Here is a 22,108-nt window from a genome sequence, read left to right on the forward strand (position 1 = left end):
TCTGCCTCATTCATGACCTGCAGGAAGATTGATATCTTAGACTCTTAAGAGTTAAATATATTGGGGCGACTAGGTGGTGCAGTGGATAAGAGCATCAGCCCTGGAGTCAGGAGTACCTGAGTTCAAATCTGGTTTCAGACACTTAATAATTACCTAGCTGTGTGGCCTTGGGCAAGCCACTTAACCCCATTTGCCTCGTAAAAATCTAAAAAAAAAAAGAATTAAATCTATCAAAATCAAATAGCTAAATTCCTGGGAAATATTTAACAAAATAGGTAATGTGGTTTTCTAAATCATTATGTGACCTCAGGAAACCTTTGTTATGGTTTAGTGTTCCATTTTTATTTGAGTTAGACCCCTGATCTAGTCCAGCCCCTTCATTTATTTATTTATTTATAGCATGAGGAAATTTTATTACAGGTTGAAGATATGACTTACCCAAAGTCACATAATGTTAGTCTAAATACAAGAGTATCATAAAATCAAGTAGCAATGTGTATAAATAGCTGTAGTATATAAGTACGTTAAAAAAAAATTTTAAGATTTTTGCGAGGCAAATGGGGTTAAAGTGGCTTGCCCAAGGCCACACAGCTAGGTAGTTATTAAATGTCTGAAGCTGAATTTGAACTCAGGTACTCCTGATTTCAGGGCCTGTGCTCTATTCACTGTACCACCTAGCTGCCCCAGTATATAAGTACAGTAGTACCTTGGTACTCATTGTTAATTTGTTCTGGACTTGTGACCAGTTCTATTGAGTACCAAATGAATTTTTCCCTTTAGAAAAAATTTATTTTAAACTACCTTGTCGCCCAGGCTTTTTAATATTGGCCCTCCACATCACACTGAACTTGCTTTTTTTCATCCCATTCTTGAAAACTTGTGGGTTTTCACTATGATTGTTTAATAAGAGACTTAAATTTTTAAATTCCCATTAGCATTCCCATACAGCAACAGGTTAGCCTTGTACTTCATCGACTTGTGCCCTCGCAATGCCTTCTCCTCTTGAGTGATGTAGGTTCTGTTAGACATTTTCTTCCAGAACAAACAAGTTTTGAGTTAAACACTTTTGGAGGGGATAAAATCTTGCTTACTCACAGACTCTACACTTACAGCAACACTTGGGGCTTTAATTGCTTCCTTATTTTTCAATATAGTCATTCTCTGCATCTTGAACGTGAGTCCATATCTACACCATTCTCATGCTTCACTACCATTTCTTATTAACTAAAGTGATTTAGTGTTATTGTTCTTAACCTTTTTTGTGTTCCATGATTATCACATAAAACCAGTTTCACCCCCAGAAAGGAGTGCCAAGTAGCAAATAAACCAATGAGTGATGAAGGCTTTTCTCTTGCAGGGTGATATTGTAGTGACTCATACAAATTCTAGGAAGTGTAATGAGTCCCGAGCAAGTGCTGAGTTGCTGTTAACATTTTTTTCATGTCAAAATGTGTTGAGTACCAGGTTTTGAGTTCTGAAGCTGAATACAAAGTGTTCACTGTATTATATATTGTAGTAATTATTTATAAGTTAGATTATAAGTATTATGATCTATCAGTTAGAATGCCATTGGAAAGACTTAGTAGAGTAATTCAGTTTGGGGTGGATATATAATCGGTGGTACCCAAGCTTGATAGTATGTATGTATGGTCTGGGTAAGGAGAGAATCTGTTTCAGATAATGGGCATTATTAACTCAGAGGCCAGAATTTGAAGACTTTGATTTTGACATCTGGTTAGATTGAAAGGGGGGAATCGGTACAAAAATAGGTCTGGGAAAGTAGGTTAGAGCCAAATTGTTAAAAGTCCCTTTTTATATCCTTTCATCCAGGAGTTTGTATTTATCTTTTAACCATTGAGGTGTTACTGCAGTGATTATTAGTGACATAAGATAGTGAATTTTAGGAAGATTACTGGGATGAGTATAAAGGATGAATAAGAGGAAAGACTTTCATTAAATAATCAGTAATCCCTTTGAGTTATGTATACTGGCATGAATGTACAATATTTTGAGACTAGGTTTATTTCTAAGTTTTTATTTCCTTTTTACTAATAGTCATTTTCTCAATATTTTGTACCTCAGTTCCCATTGAAGTTGACATATATACTTTTTATTTATTTATGTTTTTTTACAATATGCTGATTAAGGCTTTTTGTTGTAAATATCTTTTTTTCTCTATTAGAACTTTTTTTACTGAGTTAATATCACTTTTTTTAAAAAGGCCCATTTGTGTGATGTTATTTCTCGTTTAGTTTTTTTTGTAAAAGAAAGATTTTGAGTTTTACAATTTCCCCCCCATTCTTGCTTCCTTCCCCCCCCCCATAGAAGGCAGTCTGTTAAGTCTTTACATTGTTTCCATTTCATTTAGTTTTTTTAGGTTTATTTGTTTTTTAGGTTTTTGAAAGACAGTGGGGTTAAGTGGCTTGCCCAAGGCCACACGACTAGGTAATTATTAAATGTCTGAGGCTGAATTTGAATTCAGGTACTCCTGACTCTAGGGCCTCTGCTCTATCCACTACACCACCTAGGCTTAGTTGTGTATATATTTTATAGGTTATTAATTCTGTATCTTTTATACATTCATTTATTCATTGTTCCTTGATAAAACTTTCCAGGGTGCGCTTTTTCTCCTTCTAGAATCATATTGGCTACATGGATTCTTGGGTTATGTATGTAGATACTTATTTCTTTGACAATGGTAGCTAATTTTTACTGGGCCCAGATGGCTCTGGAGGAGAAAGTGAGGTTGGTGACTTAGCACAGCACCCCCCCTCTCCAATCCAATTCATGCACTTGTTATGGCATCGACTTCCCTGATGTCATGTCCTTAGAGAATGAAGGACAAACATCATCATCATCATCACTGAATTAATCACTTAAAAGGTTTTCCTAAGTAACTATATATTTAGAATTAATTTTTAAAATGATGAACTTGAGAGCTTGGAGAGTATTGTTGCCTTTTGCTCCCATAACAATGTTCATTGTCAATTTAGTGTTTCACTTTTTATTTTAAGATATTTCTGTATTTTATATTAATATTCTCACAACTTTCCTATAATGTTCAGTATATTTTAAAGTGCATGTTTAAAACCTAGAGAAGGGGGCACAGCAGAATGATTGGGAAAAGGTCATTATTTTTTGGAATTTACAAAAGTTTTCAGTGCTATTGCTACCAGCAGTATAGGAACCATTCACACAAGAAGATCCAGGAGCTGTTCGTTTTAGTTTTGTTCTCTGAGAGGTGGTCTTGTATGATTGAAATGACTCTGAGGCAAGTCCTATTCTGCAGTTTATTTCCTCATGTTCAGTTTTCTGTGGAATATTGCAAAGGTAGATAAAGTAAATATATATTATGATAGGATAAAATTTAGTAGATGGTGAAATGGAGAAGAGAGCACAGGGCTTGGAATCCAGACCTGAATCCAAATCTGACCTCAAACACTTACTGTATGACCTTGGACTAGTCCCTTAAACCCGATGGTCTTGCATCCAGGGGCTATCTCCAGTTGTCCTGCTTTATTCTGGCTACTGAATTTATGACTCTGGAGGAGAAAGTGAGGCTAGTTTAGCACAGTCCCCCCCATACTCAATTTCAGTTCACTTGCTTGTCATGGCATCACTTCCCTGATGTCATGGCCTTCTTCCAAAACAAAGGACAAATATCCCTCCGATCCCTCCAAAGGACAAATCCCTCCATTGACTCCCTCAGAGTCATTTCAATCAGACAGATGCTCATCCAAAGAATGACAATATTTTCATGATATTTTCAATTATAAAAAATAATTCTTGGAAAAGTGTAAAGACTGAGAAATTGCTTTCTGTGGGGGGGAATAAGATTAGGGGAAACATTGTAAAACTCAAAATAAATCTTTAATTAAAAAAACAATTCTTTTTAACCATCCTTTAACAGTATCAAATATTAAATGAATCTAAATGATTGGACTGGTGTAACTTCTCATAGTTGTATAGAGCCAGAATAATAAGAATAGCAATAGTACCTAATTTCAAGATTCAACATTATACCAAAATCCCTCCAAATTCCCTTGTTCCCCCTACCTCCTCCTGGCATACAGTGGTATTGGCCTATTTCCTTGAACAAGCAAGGAAAAACCATCTTAGCTCTTTTTTTTAATTTAAGTCATTGGGGTTAAGGGTGACGTGTCAAGGTCACACAGCTAGGCAATTATTAAATGCCTGAGGTCGGATTTGAACTCCTGACTCCAGGGCTGATGCTCTATGCACTATGCCACATAGCTGCCCCCCAGCAATCTTATCTCTTGACTCCGAATTTTCACTAGCTATCTCTTGTGCTTCCTCTTCACCTCTTGGCTTCCTTGTAGTTCCAACTAAAATCCCATCATTTATAAGATGACTGAATATTTATATTAATTTTAAGCCTTATAAAGGTCATCTAGTCCAGCCCATTAGAATAGGATCACACAGACTAGTTCGCATTTGAATGCAAATTCTCTGACTCTTAAATCTAATGTTCTTTCCTTGTTTGGTTTCACATTAATTAAAAAATTCAGTATTATATTCAACTATAGGCTTAGAAAAGGCATATGTCATAGTTTAGAAACTATACCCTAACCAGTATTATTTTTTTATCTTTTCCTTGGATATCCACATTTGGGAGCTAGGCATCTAATTGATACCTAGTTGGTAGAGTGGATAGATTTGATGTCTGGAGTAAGAATAATCAAAATTAAAATTTGACCTTAGTCATTACTAATGCTATGACTTTAGGTAAGGCCCCTGGTCTGCTTTTTCTTCATATGTAAAAATGGGGAATGATAGTTAATAGCACCTACATGTAAGGGTTGTCGTACAGATCAGAAAAATATTTTGTTTCCCTTCCAATTGGTGAATAGAAAGGGGAATGATAGTTAATAGCACCTACATGTAAGGGTTGTCGTACAGATCAGAAAAATAAAATTATAATGCAGGTAATGCTATTCTTAAAATTTTAAAGCATTCAGTGTCTTTCTTAGTACTTAGTAAGTTTTTAATAAATATTGTTTCCCTTCCAGTTGGTGAATAGAAGTAAAATAAGCTTATCAGTTGTTTTATCCATTAGAGATCTTTTTGTTCTATGCCAAGCAGTTTGTTCTTACTAAATTACATATCATAGGTAGAATTTTAGGGTTGACTCCCCTAGGGACATTTACTCATTCTTGCTCTTAGGTTTTTTTTTAATAACATAGTTTTATTCTTTATTGTCATAGTTGAGAGTAAAATACAGTACTTTTTTTTAGGGGTTTTTTTTTTTGCAAGACAAATGGGGTTAAGTGGCTTGTCCAAGGCCACATAGCTAGGTAATTATTAAGTGTCTGAGGCCAGATCCAAACTCAGGTTCTCCTGACTCCAGGGCCAGTGCTCTGTCCACTGCGTCACCTAGCCGTCCAATACAATACTTTTTAAAAAATACCTTTAAAATCTATTAGCCAGAAAATGGCAAACCAAGAATATTCTTGGAGGGAAACTCATTGGAGGGCAAAAGGTAAAAACTATTGAGAACAATGAAATAGGTATATTAAATTATTTTAGGAAAAAGTCCTATATATAGGTTTGCAATGATATCAAAGTTACAAAAATAAAATCTGATTTCTGACACCCATCTCTAGTTGTGGAAAAAATAATGGCACAAAAATCTATGTAATGTAGAATAATATTTACAGTTATCTTAATATTTCTGTTTGTTTGCTTGTTTTAGGTTTTTGCAAGGCAAATGGGGTTAAGTGGCTTGCCCAAGGCCACGCAGCTAGGTAATCATTAAGTGTCTGAGGCTGGATTTAAAAACCCAGGTACTCCTGACTCTAGGGCCCGGTGCTCTATCCACTGCGTCACGTAGCCGCCCCAGTTATCTTAATATTTCTCTGGGGAAAGTACTTATTTGAAGTTATAAAATATATTAACATTACTTCTATCTGAAGTAGTACAACTTCTTTTGATTATTAACAGATAAATTATCTAGTTTATAGATATATCATTATCTTTTATTTCTTTTATTTTTGGTCATCAGTTTGATTTCATTGTTCATTGATCTTTTTCTACAGGAAATTTTATTTGCAGAGAAGGGGAAATTAGACCATTTTTTATTCTTAATTGACTCTGGTTAAAAGTTTCATGAAAGATGGAGAATATATAGTGAATTGTTTGTGTTATTTTGCCTAACATCCTGAATATTATGGATAGCTAAATAATTCATTTTGTATAATTTTTCTATATACTTTTGTTCATGGAAGAGCAATATTGTTTCTAGACCTAATAATTGATGTTCAGAAAGCAGTATTTTTTTTGTTATTCTATTTTTTTCCTTTGAAATTGAAGTTGTTTTTTCTTTAAAAAAAGTTTTCCTGATGTCTTTGTTCTTGGTTTTATTTCTTGGTATTTAGAGTTATGGTAGATTAGAGGGCTGACTGGTCTAGGAGTTAAGAAGACCTGGATTGGAGTATAGATAGCTTTTGACACAAATGAGTTGTATGAATTTGGGCAAGTTATTTAACCTCTCTGTGCCTTCAACTCCCTTTGAAGGAAGGTATTATAAGTTTCAACAACAATAAAAACTGTTACATTACCTCCTTTCACTCTTAATTTTCTATAGCCCTCCCCCTGCAAAAAACAAAAACAAATAACAGTTAAGTTAAACTTGACAGGCTGATCAGTCTAATTTAATTTAGTTTGGAAAATTAAACCTCCATTGATACAAAATGAAACAACTTGGGGGGAGACCATTTTAATCAAGATACTAATAAAAAGCCTTTTGTAATGTGATGGCACTTGAGTTGGGTTTTGAACAGTCCCTTGAGCTTGTGGTTCCAAAAAGTGAAGATAAGAATGGAAAGCCTTACAGGCATGTGGGTGTGAGGAATTAGGGGAGCAGGTTGTACAAAAACACGGAAGCTGGAAGGTGGAATGTCACTTGGGGGAGATGCTCATGTGATAATTTAGTTGAATTATATATAGTGTGTTAGGGGGCTAATAATGTAGATCATCCTAGAAAAATGGGCTGGAGTTAAATTGTGAGGAGATTTAAATGCCAAATTGAAGTTTTTTGTTTTTGCTGGAAGAAACTTCTTGAGTTCAGTCTCTTTTTTTGGTTATTTTTAATTTTAATTCCTATACTTGTTTTTTTTTTATTGTTTCTTTGTACTGCATTTTCCTACAAGTTTTCTCCCATTTTTGTCAGTTCTCTTTAATGCAGTAGTATTCCAACATTTGTATTTTCATTTGTTTTTAATGGAATGAAAAAATATAGCATAGTTGCATTTTAAAAGAATTTTTGTGTTTAATTGTAGTATTATATGTACTTACAGTGAAGTATGCGAGACCTAACTGCACAAGTAACCAGCAGTCTGCTGCGGTTTCCAGAAGTGACCATTCAGGCCCTCGGAGAAGATGAAATAACGCTAGAATCTGTACTTCGGGGAAGATTTACTGGAGGCAAGTTAATGTTTTTGAGATTTTACTGAATCAGTAATATTTTTTGCTTAATATGACAGTTAACATTTATACATTGTTTCAAGATTTGCAAAGTGTCTAACAAGTTATCTTAAGTTATCTCATTTAATCTTTGCAACAGAAGAGCAAAATGGGGGGAAAGGCAAGAATGGGAAAGAGATTAAAGAGAAAGGTATTCAAGGACCTCATTATGATAGATATTTATAGAGGCCCACACAAATATTATATCTTGTGGCATGTGTTGTCTATTTCTGGTCTTTCAGTGGTTTATTCTGAGATAATATTTTATCATGTGAAATATTATGTAAATGTATATCTGTACTTAATAAAAAGTATGTGACCCTGGGCAAATTACTTAATCATATCTTAGCCTCATTCCCCAAAAAGTAGAGACAATGATCGCACCTACATCTCAGACTTGTTTTGACAATCAAATGAGATCATATTGGTATAGTGCTTTGCAAACTTTTAAAGCATTATATAAATACTAGTTTTTATGGTATTTATATTGATGTTATTGTAATTCATATAGTATGTGGTGGGTGCTTAATAAATGCTTGTTGAATGCAGTTCTCCCAAGTGTGAAAAAAGAAAATTTGAACTTCTATAAATATTGTTTCCTCTACTTTACTGGATTTTTGCAAGGCAATGGGGTTAAGTTACTTGCCCAAGTTTACATAGTTTAGTGACTATTAAGTGTCAAAGGTCAGATTTTTGAACTCAGGTCCTCTGATGCCAGGGCTGTTGCTCTATCCACTGAGGCATCTATTTGCTCCTTCTTTACCTTTCAAGGAACTGCTTTTTGCTTCAGTTTACACTGATAGTTTTTTCTTTTAAACTTTAGTATTCTGGTATTGGTTCAACATTTTTGAGGAAAATAATACAAATTTTAATACCTGGTGTTTTTTATTTACAACCTTTTCCAACACAAAAAAGAAATGACTAGAAGCACATTGTAAATTATGTGGGAAAATGTGATTCACAGAAGCCAGTAATAATATGGCAACTTGATATCAACTCATAATTAACTGAAAGTTATACTTATTATTATACTTATTAATTATGTTTTAAGAAAACAAAATGTTATCTTCTTAGAAGAAGGTGTCTCCCATTCACTTATGATCATTTAGGATTCTTTGGATGATGTAAGAATAGGAATAGCCTAATTTAAAAGACTCTCTTAAAATAAACATCAAGCTGAATATAAAATAGGGAGATTTATGCTTACCAAACATGTTCATTATTATACATGGTATGCAGTGCAGAGCTTATGTACAGATGGGATTCCCTCTGGGTGATAAGGACATCTAGCTACTCTCTTTAGGTGGTTGACATGTTGATTGCATCATGCTTCAAGACATTGTGAGCCTCCTTGAAAGAAATGTATGATAACTCAAAGAAGGGGATCTGTTAATCCTCACAGGAAATGCTAAATGGATAAAAAAAAGAAGTATGTTTTCGATATTTCAACATTCATTTAAATGGACATGCTATAGAACTTCTCCAGCAAAATATATATCTGGGACAAATATTATGCATGGGATGGTAATTTGGGCCCTAGAGTCTAAAAAGAAAAAAATAGTCTGAATTACTTGCAGGAAATTGCATAACTCTTTTATAGCCCTCTAGTTTCTTATGAAAGCAAAAATTATTTCAATACTAACATTTTAACATTCAGTGGAAAGAAGATATGCAGTCCCTGAAGAACTAGAGGAGGGTAGGAGAAAGGTGGCTAATACACATGAGCAGGGTGAAGCATAAACAACGTAGACCTGAAAACAGAAATAAAGGCAGTCATCAAGGAATTACATGATAGAAACAGAAAAAAGACAAGAGTAAGGGATGTCAGGTAGATAGATGTTCCACTTGTACCCTTCTGATATCTAGGGAAAGCAAAGAGCTTTTCAACCCTTGGGTGGATCCCTTGTGAGAACTTTTAGATAAGAGTTAATCAGACTAAGGAAACTGGGATAAATGGTGATATGCCTTTTTAATAATATAGACAGGTTTTACTTTATGTAAATTTTTATTAAGCAAATTATAAATAAAAAATTATGAAAGAAATTTACATTCCAAAAAATATTTTTATTACTCTACAGTACTGTGTTCCCTCTTCATCCTTGCTCCTCACCTCAGTGCTCCATAAAGACAATAGTCTAAGCAAGATTAATTTATTAGGCTAGCAATAACCAATAAATTGGGTCAGGAAAACTCAAAACAAATTTGAGTAGGTGGGGAAAGCAATGCATTTGGCTCTAAGGCATCAGAGGGGCAAGAACAACATGCAGCCATGTGGGATTTTGGCCGGGGGGGGGGGGGTGGCAATGCAGTTGGGATTAAGTGACTTGCCTAAGGTCACACAGCTAGTAAGTATGGAGTATGAGAGATCAGATTTGAATTCCGATCTTCCTGACTTCATGGCTAGAGTTCCATTCACTGTGCCTCATTTTCTTTTTTTAAATTTTCATTTTTATTTCAAGGCAGCTTTTTTAAGATATCCCTTGTCAATCTTATATTCAAACTAACTTTGATTCAGAAAAAAGTCTGCTTTTTTACCTGTAACCATCCTTTTTGAATCTCATATAGTAGGTATTATGGTAAGTATTAGGGATTCAAAGACAAAACTTAAAAATCAGTCCCTTTTTTCAATGTTCTCTCATGTTGAAGGACAACATCCTAACAATTAAGTACAAGCAAGATAGACAGACATATATTAAACTGAATATAAAGATTTTCCTCATTAGTCTTCTATAAAAAAAAGTGTTTTATAAGCCTGGAAGAAGGTACTTTTTGTCTTAGTGAAATGCTTGATTGATTCAAGGACCTCATCTGCTTCTGGAGATCATTGATAGTATATCTGGGATAGTAATCTCTCTGGTTCCTAGGAGGGTTAAGATAAGCGTCTCCTTAATTCTACAAGAACAGGTAGGAATGGACAGTATATCTTGTGGAAATGTTCCAGGTCATCTTGTAGACCTTCAAAGATAGCAAACATGTCATGGAATTTTCCAGGAGGTGAAGTATTATAAGGGACAGGTTTCCTTTTAACCAACTTGGAGGGGAAACTGAACTCCTTTGAATAGAAAATATTCATCATTTGAGTTCACCTGCAAGGTTCAAGGTGGTAGACCAGGCCTGCATCCCCCAAGGATAACAGATTTCCTTGAAGCAAAAATAGAAGGAAATTAGTAGGAGCTCTGAACTTCTAAGCTTAGTTCATAGGCAAAGAGACAGAGTACTGTGGGTTGAGTAATCATACAAAATGGGGCAGCAATTCAAAATAGGAACAATTATAAAATGATACAGAATCAGTTTAATTCTTCCTTCCCAAGAGAAAAAAAAAAACCTTTAAAAAAAACCCTAAAAAGTAGACCTTCCAAATGATAGCAGGAAGACTGGAATTATAGAGACCATAACTGCCACAAATTGGGGTCCTTGGCTTGAGACCTCCAAGACCCAGAGAGAAAAGACCTTTGCAGTATTCTTCTTGGCCCCCATGGGTCACCCACTCTCTTTGTCCATGTCCAATCCCCATGTGGGAGACCCTAGCCCCCAAAAGTTCGTAGAGCAGGTGTCAGCCCCTTTCTTGATTCTCTTCCTCCCTCCCCCTACATCCATGGACAAATTCATTTTACATAAAAAATTGCTTTGCTTAAAGGTCTGTAACAGTCTACAGAATGGTATACATGTATAAAACTAGAATTGTCTTTTTATTAATAGCAGCTGACATTTATATAGCACTTAGAATGTGCCGGGAACTGTGTGCTAAGTGCTTTACAATTGTTAGCTCCTTTGATACCCACTACAGTCCCAGGAAGTAGGTACTATTTAAACCCCCTCCACTCTTCCTTTTACAAGTAAGGAAACTTCGATAGACTTCTCTGGTAAATGTCTGAGACATGATTTAAATTCAGGTCTGAGTGCAGGCTTAGGACTCTATCCATTGTGCCTCACCTAGCTGCTCCATAAAATGTCTTCATTTTATTTATTTATTTTTGATTTAATGGCTTATTTTTTTCCCCAGTTACATGTAAAAACAATTTTAAGTGCATGCTTTTTTTTTTAGTTTTTACAAGGCCAGTGGGGTTAAGTGACTTGCCCAAGGTCACACAGCTAGGTAATTATTATGTGTCTGAGGTTAAATTTGAACTCAAATCCTCCTGACTCTAGGACTGGTGCTCTATCTACTGTACCACCTAGCTGCCCCCAGTACTTGCATTTTTTTAAGGAAACTACCTGAGTCAGTGAAATCCATTTGAGTAGTTGCTATTATCTAGTAAGTATAGCTGTCATCTATATAGGAGACAGTATGTACCAGGCATTCTTTTAAGTGCTTTATAAATATTATTTAATCTCATGCCACTCCTGGGAATAGATACTATTATTATCCCCATTTTACAGCTCAAGAAAAAGAGACAGGCAGATTAAGTGATTTATCTAAGGACATAGCTAGTAAGTGTTTGAGACTTTATTTAAACTTAGATTTTCCTGATTAGGGATAGTCACATTATTCACTGTGCTTCCTAGCTACCCTCAATGCTTATTTGATCCTTATAATCCATTCTCATTGTCTACATTAGACCTACAGTATATCATATTACTATTAATAAGCAATTTTCTTTCTGGTCTTGTTTCCTCTCGTGTATTATAATCCATTTTAAAGCACTACTTTGGTCAGGTCAGTCATGTGGTATAAGACTAATGATCTATTTGCTTAGAGAAAAAATTTCAAATTTGTCCATCTAACTTTCAAATATTTTCACAATCTGGTCTGACCTTATCCCTTGTCAATCTTATATTCAAGCTAACTTTGATTCAGAAAAAGTCTGCTTTTTTACCTGTAACCATCCTTTTTTTGAATCTCATATAGTAGGTATTATGGTAAGTATTAGGGATTCAAAGACAAAACTTAAAAATCAGTTCCTTTTTTCAGTGTTCTCAGGTTGAAGGACAACATCCTAACAATTACGTACAAGCAAGGGTAGACAGAAAAAAATCTGAGGTAATCAGAGAGGGAGGCATAAGCATGATGAAAGATTCAGAAAGGCTTTTTTATAAAATAAGATTTTAGTTCAGATTTAAAACCAGGAAGCAGAGATAAGGTGTGAGCATTCCAGGCACGGGGGAGAGCCCTTAAAAATGCAGTTGACAAATAAAATGTCTGGTGGTAAAAAGAGAGCATAGAGACAAGTCACTGAATTTTTTTTTTAGGTTTTTTTTTGCAAGGCAGATGGGGTTAAGTGACTTGCCCAAGGCCACACAGCTAGGTAATTGTTAAGTGTACTCCTGACTCCAGGGCCGGTGCTTTATCCACTGCGCCACCTAGCTGCCCCTAAGTCACTGAATTTATAGAGTAAAGTAGACAGAAGTATGAGAAAACTGAGAAGTAGGAAGACCAGGTTTGAAGGATTTTAGAATCCAGAAAATTCTGATTCTGGAGAATTACTGGGATTTATTAAAAGAGTTTATTGTATAAGAGGTGATGGAGTCAGACCTTAGTTTAAAGGAAATAAGTAGAAGATTTATTGGAATGAGGAAAGTGTTGAGTAAAAGAGACCAGTCATCTAGGCTTGAGGTGCTAGGGCGGCTTGTACCAGAATGTCAGTGGAGAAGGAAGCATATACCAGATATGGTATGAAAGTGATGGACTCAGTGGAACTTGGTAACAAACTGGATGGCAGGAGGGAAAGACTGAGAAATCCAGAATGACACATAGTACAACCCCTGTTTAAAAGGAATTATTCCTCTTCTCCTTTCTGTATTTCCCTATTTTAGATAAAGGTATAACCAATTCTTCCAGATTAACAGCTTTAGTGTCATTCTTGTAATTTAATGTCACCTTAATTTAAACTACAAATCCCATTGTTTTCACCTCCACAACTTCTGTCTTCTTTTCTTCATTAACAGTACCACTATTGTCATTCAGATTCCCTAATTAGACCCCCTAACTTTACTGTCTCTTTTTCAGTCCATCCTCCACACAACTGCCAAAGTGCATAGTTTGCTCTCCCCCTCCCAAAATCAATTCTAGTCTATGCTACAAATGGGATTAAATATAAACTTCTTTCAGATAAAGTATTGAACACTCTGCTGCCTTCTATGCCAATTTTATTAGATATTATTCTCTAGTCCATTCAGACTAACCTAACTCTTTCTCACATGTGACACTCATTGCCTTTATTCTGACTCTTCCTCCTTTCCTGGAATGTTCTCTGCCATCTTCCAGAATCCTTAGTTTCTATTAAGACTCAGTTCAAGGGGGGGGGGGCAGCTAGGTGGTACAGTGGACAGAGCACCGGCCTTGGAGTCAGGAGTATCTGAGTTCAAATCCGGCCTCAGACACTTAATAATTAACCTAGCTGTGTGGCTTTGGGCAAGCCATTTAACCCCACTGCCTTGCAAAAAAACTAAAAAAGCAAACAAAAAGAAAAAGACTCAGTTCAAGGCAGCTAGGTGGTGCAGTGAATAGAGCGCCAGACCTGGAGTCAGGAGTACCTGAGTTCAAATTCAGCCTCAGACACTTATTTTAATAACTACCTAACTGTGTGATATTGGGCAAGTCACCCATTGCCTTGCAAAAATCTTTAAAAATAAAAGTTCAGATACCACCTTCTATATGAGTTATTGTTTCTCCCCAGTCATTAGATCACTTCCCACAAAATCCAAATGTATCTATTTTGTATTTTCCCCCTATTATCTAAGTTCCTTGAGGGCAGGGATGGTTTCACTTTTGTCTTTCTTTGCTGGCACCTAGGATAGCTACTCTTGTGTAGTAAATATTTTAGTAATAAATATTTGTTGATTGACTGGGGACATCTAGTTGTCCTGACTCTTGTTTCTTTAGTTTAACTATGTCAAACTAAACTGTTTTTTCTTTTCTAGGGAAGAATGGATTAGCTTGCCTGGCTTGTGGTCCACAACTTGAAGTAGTAAACTCTATCACTGGAGAGCGTTTGTCTGCATATAGATTTAGTGGAATAAATGAACAGCCTCCCACTGTCCTTGCAGTGAAAGAATTCTCTTGGCAGAAAAGAACTGGATTGTTAATTGGTTTGGAAGAAACAGAAGGGAGTGTTCTCTGTCTTTATGACCTTGGGATTTCAAGAGTAGTTAAAGCAGTTGTCCTTCCTGGAAGGGTATGTATTTTTCCAGAATGAAGAATTTTGAATATTTCTTTTCTCCATCTTATCTAAACTTTGAGGTTGAATTAATTTATTGTTTCTCATGTTCTAAATAAAAAAGGGATGTCTAATGGGGTTCTTAAGAGAATAGATTAAAATCTGCAAGAAGCAACTTTTACGGGCCATCAATTTGAACTGTAAAAGCAGTTTTCCCATAATTTTAATTTGAATTTGCTTAAGAAAAATAGTATTCTTAGTCTTTTGATGGTCCTAAAGGATTGTTTTTTAAGAGCTTGCCTTTTTTCCCATAGATAGGCAGTCTAATCCTGGAGAGCTTTTGCTTTTATTTTTACTGGTTGAATTCTAGTATAGATCCTGTATTGGCAGAATCTAAGAATTTTCTGTAAATTAGATTAACCAAAACAGTTCTCTAGATTGTAAGCTTTTCTTTGAATTGAATATATGTTATACACACACACACACACACACACACACACACACACACACACAGTATTTGGGCTCCAGGTAAACTGGATCAAAGACTTCATTTTTTTTTTAAGTTAGTTGACCAGGATAGGCATGTGCAATTTTGTCTTTCAGGGTTAAAAAAATAAGTATATATAGTTTTCTTTATAATGAGGGAAGAGGTAGTTGTTTTAAATTGTGTCTGACTTTTTGACATCTTTTTTTGAGGTTTTTCTTGGGCAAAGATAGAAGGTCAGTTGGACCTAGAGCTTGGGAAGGGGAGTTGATATACAGGTTATCTCCAAGTCTTAGTGTAGTGTTTAATTGCTTACCGAATTTAACTAGTTTAATAACTGTAAGGGTGTTGTTCAGACATGAGGAAATTGAGGCAAACAGGGTAGGGTTAAGCTATTTACCCAGGGTCACATAAAACTAGTAAATGTCTGAGTTTGCATTTGAGTTCTTGTCTTCCTCAAATCCAGACCCTGCAGTTTTATTTACTGAACCATCTAGCTGCCTGAGAAAAGTAGTAGATGTAATTAATTTTTTTTTTCTTCTGAGAAAACAAGTTCATAGTGATGAAGTTTGCCTAAGGTCACAGTTCTTTTAAGGTGGAGAAAGAGTTGGAATTTATTCCAGGCCTTTTGATTTGCATTTGTTAAGATAAACCAAAAAACAGGTACCTTCTTTTTTTGACTCCCTCCTTTTTCAATTGAGGAAGTTGAGTTTTTTGAGGGCTTAAGTGCCTACTTAAAATCATATGACTTATGGTTGATAGAGAAAGTATCAAATAAAATCCAGGTCTTCTGAAAACATAGCTAGTGTTATTTCCACTGTACTACTGAAACATTGTTCAAACTAGATAGTGGTGGTATTTTTCAAGAAAATTGGAGTTATAGGGGTGGCTAGGTGGCGTAGTGGATAAAGCACCAGCCTTGGAGTCAGGAGTACCTGGGTTCAAATCTGGTCTCAGACACTTACTAGTTGTGTGGCCTTGGGCAAGCCACTTAACCTCATTTGTCTTACAAAAACCTAAAAAAAAAAAAATTGGAGTTATCCTGAATATTTTGAACAGAATTTTGGATAAATCTATTTTCCTCTTTTTTTTTTTAAAGGTTTTTGCAAGGCAAATGGGGTTAAGTGTCTTACCCAATGCCCTAGGTAATTATATGTCTGAGACCGGATTTGAACCCAGGTACTCCTGACTGGAGGGCCGGTGCTTTATCCACTGCGCCACCCAACTTCCCCCTCCTTTCTTCTTACTAGATGGACTAGTAACCTCTTTGAACCATACATTTTTTTTTTTTGCCCTTGGGGGGGCTTTTCAATACTTTTATTGAAGGGTCACTCTCTTAGTATCAGAAATATAATAGTATTTTCTTAGGTTATTTCAGCCAACTTAAATTTACATTGATGAATTAGGAAGGAAATTCTTCAATGAATCAAATATTTAGCAATAACTGAAGAGTTCTGCAAAATGCTTTACAGAATGAAGCATGAGACATATGAGATACACTGTGGTTCTTTGGTTTATCTTTAAAGGCAAGTTTTCCCCCCCCCATAACATGTCAAAGGGAAATGTGAACTAGTTATAGTTATTGTTGGAAATTAAACTTCATATTGCACTGATTGATTAACTATATGCTTTCCAAACTATGTCAATTTATATTCATTAACCTTACAACTGGGCTTAAGTGTTCCAACTACCACATAATCAGTCAATTAAATTGCTGCTTGTTTGAATCTGGACAGACAACTCACTTTTGTCTCTCATATCTAATTGTTACAGGATTATCATATGCCATATGTATTACTTTAAATACAAAATCAAATGTGAACCTTTCATTTCTTAGAATGTTACAAGAAATTTTTTTTTGCTGATGAGCTTCATGAGAACCTCTGTAAAAGCACTTTACAATTTTCTTTTTTCTTTTTTGGGTTTTTTTCAAGGCAATGGGGTTAAATGACTTGCCCAAGGTCATACAGATAATGTCCAAGGCTGGATTTGAACTCAGGTCCTCCTGACTCCAGGGCCATTGCTCTATCCACTGCACCAACTAGCTGCCCCCACTTTACAATTTTCTAAATGAGATCCTGCCATCTCTTTTCCTCCTATCCATTTCTCAGGCCAATTCATTGTGTGTCTACAGTGCCAGCTTGTATATATATTCACTGAACTTGATCTTTCAATTGTTTTATAGGAAAGCCTATCGGGTTTTTTTAAATCAATTAAAAAAATTTTTTTCTTTATGACTTAGGTGAATCTTTTTTGAGAACATTGGCTAAAATACAGCACTATCCGTACACTTGAGAATTTTTCAGACCCTCATCTTTCAATTTGTTTCCAAAAAGGAACCCTGGACATATATATTCCATGGCAATGATAAGCATATTTCCCTATTTTTATATATTGTTTTTATTGTCAAAGTATTGTTGAACAGTTATATCTGTGGTTGCATTTTTTTAGCTTAGCAGTATTTTATTTTTTCCTAATTATATGTAGAAAGTTTTCAACATTCAATTTTGTAAAATTTTCTCCCCTCCTTTTTCCCTTCCCCCCCAAACAACAAGCAATCATGTTAAACATATTTCCTTATTAATCATGTTGTGAAAGCATCTTAACAAAAGGTAAAGACCACAAGATGGAAAGCAAAAACAAATTTTTCATTTTTTTAAATTTTATTTTATTTTAGGTTTTTGCAAGGCAAATGGGGTTAAGTGGCTTGCCCAAGGCCACACAGCTAGGTAATCATTAAGTGTCTGAGACCGGATTTGAACCCAGGTACTCCTGACTCCAGGGCCGGTGCTTTATCCACTGCGCCACCTAGCCACCCCAAAACAAATTTTTAAAAAAAGTGAAAATAGTATGTTTTGATGTGCATTCAGATTCCATAGTTCTTTCTCTGAATTTGGATGGCATTTTTTCATCACAAATATTTGTCTTTGATCACTGTTTTGCCAAGAATTGTCATAGGTGATCATCACATAAAAGTTGCTGTTTCTATGTATAATGTTCTAGTTTCAGTCACAGGTTATGTAAATCTTTCTAGTTTTTTCTGAATCTTCCTACTCATCATTTTTAATAGAATAATAGTATTTATTACATTAATATAGTAGAGCTGGTTCAGCCATTCCCCAATTGATGGACATTCCCTCAATTTCCAGTTCTTTGCCACGCAGTTGCATTTTTCAAGTGATAGTACTTTTTTAAAAACAATGAAAGGGGGCAGCTAGGTGGCGTAGTGGATAGCAGTGGATAAAGCACCGGCCCTGGAGTCAAGAGTACCTGGGTTCAAATCCGGTCTCAGACACTTAATGATTACCTAGCTGTGTGGCCTTGGGCAAGCCACTTAACCCCATTTGCTTTGAAAAAAGAAAACCTAAAAAAAACTAAAAACAATGAAAGGGAAGATGGTCCTTTCAGGAAAACCTTTAAAATACCAATTTTTACTTTATTGAGTTTTCAGTTATTTGTATAGTCAGATAGACCTTGCCTGCTATAGAAAGTTACATGTACGAGCCTGAGTATTCCCGCATATCTATATCTATGTCTAATAGTTGTAATTTCTTGTTTCCTTATGGATAGACATAAGTGAATACATACACCACATATCCTAGTTTTTCATCACAGGAATTTCTTGATTTGTTGTAGATCAGTGACTTCCATATCACTTTGGGTAGTAGTATTGTCTGTAATGTTTTCTCCTCTGGAATTTTTACTTCTCTTAACTATATAAAATCTTTGATTTTCACCAGATTGTTACTTCCAGAATGGATTTCATTGTTACTGTATTTGATCTAATCCTAACTTCTTTTTAAAAAATTACCTTTTGTTTTTGTATTGCATAAATACATTTGCAATTTCTTCTTTACCATGGAATCCTTCTTTAATTAAAAAATAAAAGAGGAAGAAAATTTAACAAAACTAACAAAATGAGTAAGTATGAGTTTATATCTAGTTTTCAAGAGCTGTGAAAAAACAGGAATTTGTCTTCTCAGATTTCTTTTCAGGCTAAAATTATTTTAGCATTTAGTTTTCATTGTGTATTTTTTCCTTTTTATTTAAAATGTTGTAGTCACTGCATATTGTTTTCCTTGTTCTGCTTTTCTTATTTTATGTCTTTCCATGCTTGTCCTATAATCATTATTTCATAGATTATAGGATTAGGCCATTATATTCTTATACTACAATTTATTTAACCATGTACCAGGCAGTTTCCAATTTTTTTGTCCCTCTAAAATATTCTATCAATATTTTGAAAATGTGGCCTTTTGCTATTGACTTTCTTGATGGGGGGTGCATATATTTAGCACTGGAATCTCTGAATCAAATACTGAATCATTTTTTTTATGAATTCAAGCTGATAATGAACAAGATTATTATTTTTCCATATCCTTTCAGTGCCATGATTTTTAGATTAGGTGAGAGTTGATGATTATTTTTAAAAATTTGTGAATACAAAATATATTGAAATTTTACAGTCTCTTTAGCTGCTACCATTTTCTTCATCATTATCATCATTGTTATTAGAAAAATTTACATCCCTTCCTTGATGAGTTCCTGTATCACTTTGCTCAAACACCAGTATTTAGGGCCCCTGCTAAGAGCTGGAAAGTTATTTGAGAATTGAAACAATATTAAACACTGTTTGGTAATTATATAATTATTTCTCTAAGATTTAAGACATTTAAATGGTCTTTTTTTCTGCTTTTTCCTTCCTAAATTAGTATGAATCTTAGGATTTTGTGATTAATTTTTGGATATAATTCTATATGAATCTAAAGACTCCAGTATACGTCTGCTTAATAAGATTTGCATTACGTGGTATAAACTTATTATACTGTATGTGAGTGGATTGTAAGTATTAAATTTAACATAATTAAGAATTTCAAAATTTAAAGAGTGTATTTTTATTGAAATATTCTTATATTGCACAGATGAGAAAATCGATATTATATTCTGTTTTTAGGTAACTGCCATTGAACCAATAATTAATCATGGAGGAGCCAGTGCAAGTACTCAGCATTTGCACCAGAGTCTTCGATGGCTTTTTGGTGTGGCAGCTGTGGTTACTGATGTTGGACAGGTCCTTCTCATTGATCTGTGTTTGGATGACTTGTCTTGCAGTCAAAATGAGATAGAGGCATCAGGTAATATGTTTATTGGGGGAAAAAATTAGTGCTTGAAAATTCTAAAATTGTTAATAGAAATGAATCATTGGTTTTTGAACACTTAAAGTGCCTTTTATTTACAACAATGTGCTCAGTACAAAGTATATAATAAAGAAATCACATTTCCTGATCTTGAACTATTGATCTCATAGAGGGGTCACAACAAACTGAAGAATGAACAACCTGAATGAATCAATGAATCCCTCCTCTGTGCTAAGTGGTAGTAATACAAATAAAAATTCTTCTCTAAAGTGCTTACATTCCAATGGAGGAAACAGCATATATAGAATCTTTTGGTTTCCATATTATGCAACAGCAAGGAAAATTATAATTCTTCTTTAATGTCAGACCCGCTGATAAAATCATGTCATTTTCTGATGTTGAACCATTTGACAATGCTAAGGATTGTGGTAGCAAGAACTTACTTTTCTGAGTCTTCTGTAGCTATGTCTAGCTCCTGCTGGAACCTTTGCCAAAATACATTTCCATTAGAGTTGCTTTCAAGGATATGACTTTGGGTATTTGTCAGGAAACATGGTTATTGGGAGTTTACATTACTAGGCTTTTTCCAACAGAGTGTGAGGGAGGTAGTGGTAGTGATTAAGCTTACCTAGAACATACTGTTTCCTGTTTTCTGTAGACACCCCCTCTTTACAAATGGGTCCAGTGTTCTGAGGGTCTGGTTATCCATTGATGCTGATGTGAAAGGTGGTCATCTTTATAACAATTTCTCACTGGTGTCTTTAGAGCTAGACTGGAAGCAGGTCATTTGTTTAGGTGATATTAATATTCTTAAGAGTCTTGAGTTCAGCATCCTTCTGACCTTTCTTCATCAGAGTCCATGAGCAGATGGTGGTCCAGAGTGGTGGTAGTAGTTTGACTTGCCTGGCACACACTGCCTCTTGCTCTCCCTTACAGTGAATAAGTCTGATATTTGGTAGAATATGAAGAATGAATAAAAAGAGAGAGCTCTACATCATTGTGCTTTAGAAATATTTGAGGAGTGGTTAGATCTTACTAATTTAGGTCATTTAGGAAAAGGCTTTATGGTAAGAGTGGCACCTAAAAGTTAAGTATTGAAAGAAATAAAAGAACTTCAAAACATAGAATTTGAGGATTAAAGTGTGCATTATAGACATAAATGAAAGTGTAATTAGAAACAGCTAGTAATTCGTTTGTTAAGAGTATAAATATAAGTTGCAATGAAAAGATGAAATAAAGCTAGAGATATTTTGGATCCAGTTCAAAATATATAATCTATATATGTACCAGATTAAGGAATATATATTCATTATGTAGCCAGCTGAGAGCCATCAGAGTTTTTTGAAAGGAGTGTGAGATGGCTAGACTTCTGCATTAGGGAGTTGTTAACTGTATGGAATATTATTTGAAGAGACAGAGGGGGATTATTCAAATCATTACACTTGTCTTATAAGAAGTAATGAGAACTTGACCTAGTATGTTGACTTTATTAGGAAGGAAAAATTAAGTTTCCAAGATGATTCTCAGATTTAAATCTCATAATGACCTGAATGTAGACAAATTTAACGAAAAGTATTGAAAAGTTAAGTGAAAACAAAAATGAGGCAACACAGTAAATTATTGCTTCATTTGAGGTATTGGTAGTATATGCTTCGAGATTATTTTGTTAAGTCAGACTAGAGTTCATGGGAGATATTGGGTCTTGAGAATCATTGCATATGCATTGAACTGACCATAGTTGAGATAGCAGAAAGAGTCTAGAGAAAGAAGAGAATAGGGCTGTGAGGAGAGAAAGATATGAAGCTGCATTGGAAGCTGGAGGAAGGAAATCAAAGGTAGGCAAGCCAAAAAAGTGAATTCATAATTTCCAGAAGAGAAGATCATGGAAGGTGCTGTGAAGCAGTCCT

General features: G+C 34.9%; 1 protein-coding gene across 1 annotated transcript in view; it reads left to right on the forward strand.

The window, feature by feature from the left end:
- Positions 1 to 22,108, forward strand: part of AHCTF1 (AT-hook containing transcription factor 1) — a 111,602-nt gene that overhangs the window by 11,990 nt on the left and 77,504 nt on the right. The window contains exons 2-4 of the mRNA XM_074220911.1: positions 7,317 to 7,443; positions 14,344 to 14,597; positions 20,018 to 20,198. Coding sequence (XP_074077012.1) covers positions 7,323 to 7,443; positions 14,344 to 14,597; positions 20,018 to 20,198 — 556 coding nt within the window. The 5' untranslated portion in view covers positions 7,317 to 7,322. The remainder of the gene's footprint in view (positions 1 to 7,316; positions 7,444 to 14,343; positions 14,598 to 20,017; positions 20,199 to 22,108) is intronic.

This window comes from Macrotis lagotis, chromosome 2 (genome assembly GCF_037893015.1).
Source record: "Macrotis lagotis isolate mMagLag1 chromosome 2, bilby.v1.9.chrom.fasta, whole genome shotgun sequence".
NCBI lineage: Eukaryota > Metazoa > Chordata > Mammalia > Peramelemorphia > Peramelidae > Macrotis > Macrotis lagotis.